Source organism: Danio aesculapii, chromosome 16 (assembly GCF_903798145.1).
Source record: "Danio aesculapii chromosome 16, fDanAes4.1, whole genome shotgun sequence".
Lineage (NCBI taxonomy): Eukaryota > Metazoa > Chordata > Actinopteri > Cypriniformes > Danionidae > Danio > Danio aesculapii.
The window spans coordinates 14875770-14885192 of record NC_079450.1 but is presented as its reverse complement, the minus strand read 5'-3'; the positions used below and the strand labels follow the sequence as shown (position 1 = coordinate 14885192).

General features: G+C 38.7%; 1 protein-coding gene across 1 annotated transcript in view; it reads left to right on the top strand.

The window, feature by feature from the left end:
- The first annotated feature begins 1613 nt into the window (after positions 1-1613).
- Positions 1614-9423, top strand: part of si:ch211-225p5.8 (uncharacterized protein LOC555567 homolog) — an 8312-nt gene continuing 502 nt past the window's right edge. The window contains exons 1-5 of the mRNA XM_056475405.1: positions 1614-1962; positions 3802-3968; positions 7467-7704; positions 8873-9032; positions 9114-9423. The exon at positions 9114-9423 is cut by the window's right edge and continues 502 nt beyond it. Coding sequence (XP_056331380.1) covers positions 1911-1962; positions 3802-3968; positions 7467-7704; positions 8873-9032; positions 9114-9159 — 663 coding nt within the window. The 5' untranslated portion in view covers positions 1614-1910 and the 3' untranslated portion in view covers positions 9160-9423. The remainder of the gene's footprint in view (positions 1963-3801; positions 3969-7466; positions 7705-8872; positions 9033-9113) is intronic.

Sequence of the window (9423 nt, the reverse complement as noted above, 5' to 3'; positions counted from 1 at the left end):
CTCACAGAAATCAGTCAAGTTTGGTGAAGGAAAAATCATGGTTTGGGGTTACATTCAGTGTGGGGGCATGTGAGAGATCTGCAGAGTGGATGGAAACATCAACAGCCTGAGGTATGAAGACATTTGTGCTGCCCATTACATTACAAACCACAGGAGAGGGCAAATTCTTCAGCAGGATAGCGCTCCTTATCATACTTCAACCTCCACATCAAAGTTCCTGAAAGCAAAGAAGGTCGAGGTGCTCCAGGATTGGCCAGCCCAGTCACCAGACTTGAACATTATCGAGCATGTCTGGGATAAGATAGAGAAGGCATTGAAGATGAATCCAAATAATCTTGATGAACTCTGGGAGTCCTGCAAGAACGTTTTCTTTGTCATTCCAGATGACTTTATTAATAAGTTATTTGAGTCATTGCAGAGATGTGTGGATGCAGTCCTCCAAGCTCATTGGAGTCATTAACAATATTAATTCTTTTTCCACTGCTCCATGACTTGATATTCTATACTGTACATTTTTTCTATGTGACAAGTTACGTGACAAGTCTTTTGTCTAAGCAAAGTCAAATTCTACTGTCCTAATTAAATAATAAAAAATCAAGGATCATATGATCATATTTTATTTAGGTAAAATAAGTGGAATCTATTGGCCTTTCTCTTTCATATAAGCCACTTCTGATACCAAATGATCAACTAGAAGTCAAGTTGTTATTTGCTGTTTCTAAAACTTGGATAGGCAACAATACTTTTGTCAGGTAGTGTATGAGAGTCATTACTTTGCAAAAACAACAAGACATTCTAATGTAAATTACATTTAATGTTGTGTTATACATCTTTTAAATGTATTTATTGGAGACTTGAAAACATAACTAATCCATATACTTTAAAAAGTATAAAAACTCTCCTGCGGGAAACTTTTGCAGCTTCTACAGTTCTCCTGTATAGCATCTTTAAAAAGCACCTCCATTGTAAATGTACTCGAAGCTCATTTGCCAGTGAAATCCTGTGGAAATCTAAGCAGACATATTTTGCATGTTGACTCTGTTTTGTATCCCCTATAACAGCTCTCCATATTGCAAAATGCTAAAAAACAAAATCCACTGATGCTAATTCTTATTAAAGGAGAAAAAACCCTTTTATTTCACAGGAAATTTATATATTGACTATAATAAAAAATACTTTTAATGCTGCAAAAATGGTTTCTCCTGTGTTTCTCATCCAAAATTCGGCAAACTTTACAATTGGCAGGAAGGCGTCTGCCGACACTGTGGTGAAAACCTTGGAAGCATGCCATGGTCAAGCCTGAGCAAATACCTTAAAACTGTGTTACATTTTACCCCGCATTACTTTGTGCCTCGCGCTCCCCTATAAATAAAAAGAAAACACTCATTATCATCAGAATTGATGTGATCATAGATCTCTGTTTATTTATTAAACAGTAAAGCAACTAATATTTCTAAAAATTTATATTTGCTACTGGAATTTTTGCTGCAAATTAAGAATTAAATATAAAATAGACGTTGAATAATCGTGACTGAATGATAAGACGGCCTGCCATGTGAGCAGCAACTGGACGCCTCGTCTGAAACTCACTTCTCAAATTCCGTCATGATTGCGAGCAGAAGGATTCACACGGTTTATAATTAGCTCTCCTAAACGTCAAAGTCTACTGCAAGACACTATCTGTTTTACTGTAACGTGATATTATTTCAAAACGTTTTGAATAATTTGAAGGCTGAAGGATTTATTTAAAAGTACTAAATACTGAAGAAATAATCGACTAAGGCAATGTCTTTTGGAGTTAAAATAAGAAATGAAGTTATTGTCGCCTTGTACTGTGTGGGAAACTGAAAATAAATAAGAGAAGACTTGAATCGGTATTTCAAATCAGTTTACAATAGTGTGAAGGGAAAATGACGCTGGGACTCATTTCGTTTTTGTCTGTCTGCATCTTTTGCATTCAAGGTAAGTTATTAAACATGTCAATATGAAAACCTACTTGCTAAAATAACGATGATCGTATGTTTTAGGTTAAATTGGATTTTAAGTGGTAAATTAAAGTGGATTTTTAACCTATAATAATCATGTGCATTTTATAGGCTATCAATAATTAAGCTACACTGCTTGTCCAAACTACTTATTTAAAATGAGTTGAATCAACAAGTTCTTTTTATCCTCAATCCACTTAAATTTGTAAAAACAATCAAGTTAACTTAAATGATTTGTGTTGGGACAACATGAAAATGTGGAACTCAGCATTTGCAGTGTAACATTCTTGTAACATTCTTTCATTTTTAAGATTCTACATTTATCTTTTAATAAAAACAGATAACATGAGCATATAAATGAAAATCTGTAATAAACTTCCCAAGCTTATAAGAAAAATTCTCAAATAACCTGAAAATATTTGAAGAGGTAAAAACCTCTAAATGCCGTCTGAAATTTCATTATTGAACATTATTCTCAGCCTCCTTTGTTTATGTTGAGTTATTTCACTTTGAAGACTATAAAAACAACTTATTCTTTGCCATGAAAGTGCAACAGGCTCATTCTGAAAACGTACCCCTATATACATCTTTTGAGATCGCGAATTATGTAGCCAGAAGTAAGAAGGCCTATGGTTGCATTTTGTTTGTAAAATAAACGCTACAGTTGCTTTTCGCGCTAACCAGCTAACCGCTTACATCCGCGTGGATGGCTTTTCTGCTGTTTCCAGTTCGTCCAGAAGCTCGCCACGGGTCAATCGGTGCTTTTGAAAACACTATAGGTAGGGTTTAGGGAAGGAGGAGGGTGGGTCAGTCGATTGGTCAGTCAGTCATTCAGTCAGTCAACAGCGGCCTCTGGTGGATTTACGCGAGAAGAGCTGGTGCGAATGGCACTCGTGAGAGAAATTTGAGATCTCAAAAAGCGTACACAGTAGCCTCTGGTGGATTCACGAAAAAAAAAACTGCAAAAAAACATACCTCCTGATGATGATGATGATGAAGAAAAACCTTTATTTGTCACTTTTACATGCAGTGAAATTGGACCCCCCCAACCATACACAAACATCACACATTTTAGGGGAAGACAGGTCAATGAGAGGTAGCTTTTAGAAAGTTGAAATAAGAAACATTAGGGGAGTCAGAGGCGAAAAGAAGCCCCTCTCACACTTTCCTTTAAGTACGGCAGTGTGAGGTCAGGGGGGGAAAAGCCCCAGCATAAACACACAGACATAACATGGGAACAGGGGATGGCAATAGGGGATGTGGATATAGTCCGATAAAGGTAGCAGCCATCTAGTCCTGCAGCCACGGGGCGCTGGTCACAAACCCACCTACCCACACCTGTGAGTGAAAGCACACAAAGTCGTGGAATGTGGGGTTGAGCAGTGATTGTCTATCTGTAGTTGTGTATGTGTGTGTGTAAGCCTGTAGAGTATTTGGCACTCTCCAGAAATGTATATAGCGGTAAGTTTTCAGAATGAGCCTCCGTTTAAAAATGTATACACTGCAGCCTGATAAAAATGTTAATTTTAGAGGAAAATTATTGTTGAATTATGAAATGAAAGTCTTTAAGATTTAACCAGATGCTTTGAGATTTTACCAGATGTAATCAAGATTTAATTTTTTAAACAGTTTTAACAGTTAACCCTTTGATCTAACTTACTGACCTTAATCTAAACTTACTCCATAATGGGATGCTCTCTGAACATACTTTATATTATTGTTGCACCTTTTTGTGTTTGTACCTTAACGATTTAGGATTAAAAAAGATCCACCATCACTGTATTTCTATCATTACCCATATTTGTCTCACCTGTAGTGCCACAATGCCAAACCGGATGTGCTGAAGTGGATTCCATGACAGAGGCAGTGGCTGGAGAGAGTTTTACATTAGGATGCATTTCCTGCAAAAGAAGAGAAGAAGTGCCTGCTTCTGCTATCGTGAGCTGGCACTTCAAACCACCTGGTGATGAGGAGTTCATCCAGGTTAGTAGTGATTCTGTGGATCAAAAAGTCTGCTGTGTGCTTGTTCAGTCAGCAAACAGAACTTTCAACAAATGTTTGTAATGGTGTATAGAATGCTACTGATTTAAATTAAAGGCATTTTCAACACTAGAGGGCACATTCACAACAAACAATGGCGTAGTTTGATGATGCAGTGACTGTGTGGAATCATGGAAGTTGTGGTCTTCACTACATCTTACAGCAGAAATCATGTTCATGTATTCAACACTTATTATTGTGGAAGTATGAAGCAGAGTAAGGCATTGATCACAGAGAACACAATGCTTTTTGCATTAAGAGGTGCCTGTTTTGACTGGTTTACTAATGGTCGCGACCACTTTGCGTGCTGCTTATTGAGTTTTTGCCGCTGTGCACTGTGCACCTGCAGGTAGAAAAAAGTCAGCTCCGAGCAGAAAAACATCCTATGTCAGTCATGTCTTTTTCATTCTCCAATCAAATGAAAGCAGAGGCGGGGCCTCTATTGTGGTGACAGCAGTGTTTATGTTGTCGAGACGACTATGGAGACTTTTAAAGATGGAGGAGAGACTAGTGCTGATTGAGTGTTTGCTTAGCAACATTAAAAGCACACCGCACTTTTTTCTTGTCATGTCTCTGGCCTCGTGTCCGAACAGAAAAGTGTATCAGTGTGATCAGCCCCTAAGGCTAAAAGCCGTAAAAGTGAAACAAGAGAGACAACAAAATGTGGCACAAAAGCAGCAGAGCTTTTATTATGCCACAGTCCATTGCATCCAGTTCTTCCACTCATAATAATAATAATAATAATAATAATAATAATAATAATAATTCCTTACAACTTTATATAGCGTTTTTCTGGACACTCAAAGCGCTTTACACATTGGGAGAAATCTCCTCATCCACCACCAGTGTGCAACATCTACCTGGATGACGTAACGGCCGCCATATTGCGCCAGACTGCACACCACACTGATTGTTGGAGAGGAGACAGAGTGATGTAGCCAATTATAATATGGGGATGGTTAGGAGGCCATGATGGACAGAGGCCAGTGTGCAAATTTGGCCAGGATGCCAGGGTTAAACCCCTGCTCATTAAAAAGGAACCCCTACTCATTTCAAAGGGTTTTTAACGACCACAGAGGGTCAGGACGAAAAGAGAGTCATCCGAAAGACAGAGCTCACTGAGCAGTATATAGCCCCCTTCATTATACTGGGGCATTAGGACCCACACAGAGCACCCTCTGCTGGCCTAACACCACTTCCGGCAGCAACCTAGCTTTCCCATGTGGTCTCCTATCCAGGTACTGACAAGGCGCAGCCCTGTTTAGCTTCAGTGGGCAACCTTGTGAGTGTTTCAGAGAGCTAGCTGCTGGCTATTGAATACATGATTACATGGATAAACTGTGATAAGCAGAGGCTCGAACCCAGGTCTCTGGTGTGGTAGAACAATGTTCTACCATTTACCCACAGGAAGAGGTGATGAACTCAACTGCCAAGGCACAAAGTCTAGTTCAAAAAAGGTTGTTTATTCAGAAAGTCCAACAGTATCATTAAAAAAATGCAGCCAGGCAAAAACATAGGAAGTCTACAACACTGACTACAGCAAAGCACATAACAAACATAAAGTTCTCCATAGAGCAAAGAGAACTTTAGCCAAAAATACAAACAACAAATCAAAGAAAGGTAAAACTAGAGAGTCTGGGTAGAGAATTTACAGCAAGGGCAAGAGCACATCAAACTCAAACACCAGGTAACAAGTGAAGACAAGAGCGTAGAATAACACACCACAGCTGAACAAGATTAACACAAATGAACCCCAAACAGAAACACTGGAGAAAATGGCGACATCATGTGGAGAATAAGAAAAAGAAACAATAGCTCAGAATATGCACTGTTTATCATACTAAATACATCTCAGGCTTCTGTTATGATGCTGCCTTGTGCAGTCTAATAAAACACACATTTTAAAGCATCTTTTGTGTTTCCCTGTTTTCGATACAACCAAACCGGAAATTGAGGGTGTTTGATATCATTAGTATGCAACACAGGCCCATTGCGGATACGTACCCCTGTCTACATTTTTGTATAGCACGAATTATGTAGCCAGAGGTACGTCTGGCTATTTCATCTTTAAAATGAACACTACAGGGCGTTATGGCGCCACCTATGGCTTCTGCTCCTTTTAGCGCTACCAGCTGCCTGCTTACCTCCGTACGGACGGCTTTTCAGATGTTACCAGTTTGAGAACGGTTACAAAAACTGGGTTAAACAATAGCAAATAAATAAATAAATAAATAAACAACAGGCTGAAAACGTGATGAAATCACTCGCTTTTCTTTTTCTAGATTGCATCTGAAAACACTATCGGTTGGCTTTAGGTAAGGAGGTGGGTGGGTGGGTCCTTCAGTCAGTCAGTCGACAGCAAGCTGTCCTGGGGTGTGTTTCCGAAAACCATCGTTAGCCAACTAAGGTTGCAAGTTCTGTCGTTACAAACATAGTTCGTTGATTTGGCATTTCCCAAATCCGGTGTTCCAACGAACATTCGCAAACTGCGTCGCAAACTTGTATGCATGCAACTACAGTTGTAGTAAGAAACAGTTCCTGGCTGTGTTCTATTCCCAGTTATCACCCCATGCCCTATTCATTTAGAACATTCTAACATTTAAACTAAAGTCATCTCTCTTAGGTGTAATTTGCTTTCAAAGTATTTTTACAGTTCAGTTTTAGCGATCTTCAAGTTTACAATTGTGTTGTCTTTGTATAGTGCACTTTGAAAACATTGATGTCATTTTGAACACAGCCGTGGCTCATGATGAAAGCTATAGGTGACCTGTAATTTAAAAGTGGAATTTAAGTTACGTCTCCAAAGCTTGTGAAAACAAAAAACACTAGCATACCTTAATGCTTTTAGTTTATAGTAGGTTATTTATTAAGTATCCGTACTGTATATGACATGGGCCGGTTGGTTAGAAGATTTCTGCAGTGGTTTGCATGTGTCAAACTGTAAAAGTAGACTTTTCAAAAATAAAAAATAAATAAACAATATCCTACTTAATGATAATCATCATCATCATCAATATTATTATTAAAGTAGGATTTTTTTCATTTCCTAATAATTAATAAATTATTTTTAAATTTTATAATATTAAATTTCCTAATAAATAGCCTCATTATGTATTTATTTATATATGATATATAAGTGTATATCGTGTCCTCTGGTGGACTTGCGCAAAATAATTTTTTTTTTTTAAAGTTACGTATTTCGCTGGCTACGTATCAGCAATTAGCCTGGGTTGTTAGTATGGCCACACAGGGCACACTCTGTGTCACTAGTTAAAATAGCTTACGTCTCTTGATTCGAGCATTCTTTGAAACATTTAGGATCATGTAAGTATGCAAGTCAGCAAAATATATAACAATATTTTTATGAAAAAAATCATACATGTTGTGCATTTAGATAAAAGATTTTTAAAGACAAATGTCCTTCACATCTGTCCCTCTCAGATTTTCCTCTATAGACATCCTACCCCCACCATTCTTCATGAACAATTTGAGGAAAGATTAGAGTGGCAAGGTACTACAGGGACAAAAGATGTGCAAGTCGGCACCGTCTTCATTCATAACGTCACACATAACGACAGTGGGACTTACCTCTGCACTTTCAACCGGACACTGCATCTGTCTCTGTATGGCGAGAATGTGATCATAAACAAAGAGGTGGAGCTCACAGTGGTGGATGAAGGTAAGACTCATTTAAAGGGATAGTTGACCGAAAATGTTTAATTCTGCCATCATTTACTCATCCTCTATTCATTCAAAACCTGTTAAACACAAAAGAAGATATTTTGAAAAATCAGTGTGTCTGCGGGGAGTGGCAACCGGTGTGGTCTTCTGCTGCTGTAGCCCATATGCCTCAAGGTTGGATGTGTCGTGCGTTCAGTGATGCTCTTCTGCATACCTCGGTTGTAACGAGTGGTTATTTGACTTACTGTTACCTGCAGCTGGAAGCAGTCTGGCCATTCTCCTCTTGACCTCTGGCATCAACAAGGCATTTGCACCCACAGAACTGCCACTCACTGGATATTTTCTCTTTTTCAGACCATTCTCTGTAAACCCTAGAGATGGTTGTGCGTGAAAATCCCAGTAAATCAGCAGTTTCTGAAATACTCAGACCAACCCATCTGGAACTAACAAACATGCCACATTCAAAGTCACTTAAATCACTTTGTTCCACATTCTGAAACTGCGGTCACACTAGAGTTTGATAATGCAGGATTAAACAAGATTATTAGACATTAAAAAAAGCGAGCGACTGCTCCATGTTTTAAATTTCTGTCCAGATAGGTCATGTTTTGATCCTCGATTGGTCTCACGCAGTCAAGTGAAGTGATTTCGCAGGTCAGAGTTCACCAAGCTTGAACTTTGCACCGCAGCGACCTGCGAAACTTGACGAATGACCTTGCGTTTCCGGTCTGACGCATTCGCGTGCGTATGAATGGAAGTCTATGGGGAGAAAAGTCCAGTGTGACCGCAGCTTTATGCTCGGTTTGAACTGCAGCAGATTGTCTTGACCATGTCTACATGCCTAAATGCATTGAGTTGCTGCCATGTGATATCCTGATTAGAAATTTGCGTTAACGAGCAGTTGGATAGGTGTACCTGAGAAAGTGGCTGGAAAGTGTATATAATAGGACAATATGCAATTTCGGATGCAGCCAATGAGTGCCAGCTACCCTCATTTTTAAACTATCTTCTATTCAACAGAAGAAAGAAACTGAAAAAGTACACAATGAGGTAACTGTCATTTTCGGGTGAGCTATCCCTTTAAGTACTGACAAGTAACTAATTATTGAGCTAGTAATATTTGTATCTAAGTTTGAAGTTTATATCTAAATTTGATGCTCCCTCAGCCAACCGTGAACTGGTAGCTGTGATCTCTGAGATCATGATGTACGTGTTGATCGTGGTCCTGCAGTTATGGATGATTGGAGTGCTGATTTACTGCTACAAGAAGATCTCAGCGGAGAACGAAGCTCGAGAGGCCAGAAAAGCTGCACGCTCTCAAAACAAGTAAGCCTCCCTTTGATTAGTCGCACTACATGCATTTAGTCACTTTACACATTTCTGATTATTTTTTGTTGTTTGTCACAGACTCATTGACTCAAAGGATCCTTGTGATGGCGTGTATTTGGAATAACTAGTTTTGGTTAGTAGACTTATAGAGGGATTGCACTTAAGACAAGATTTGGTCAGTTGCAAATATGCGATATACTATGGATACTCTGATGTAAACAACAGCATAGATTGCATAGTTAATGTACTACTGAATATGTTGTTCTGAATGTTTATGCTGTCTAAACCATTGGAGAAAATACATAGAAGCTGCTAAATTATATAGAGAAGCAATTAGTAAGCAGGAAAGGGTGCAATATTTTGACGAACCGAATTTAATAGTCGATAA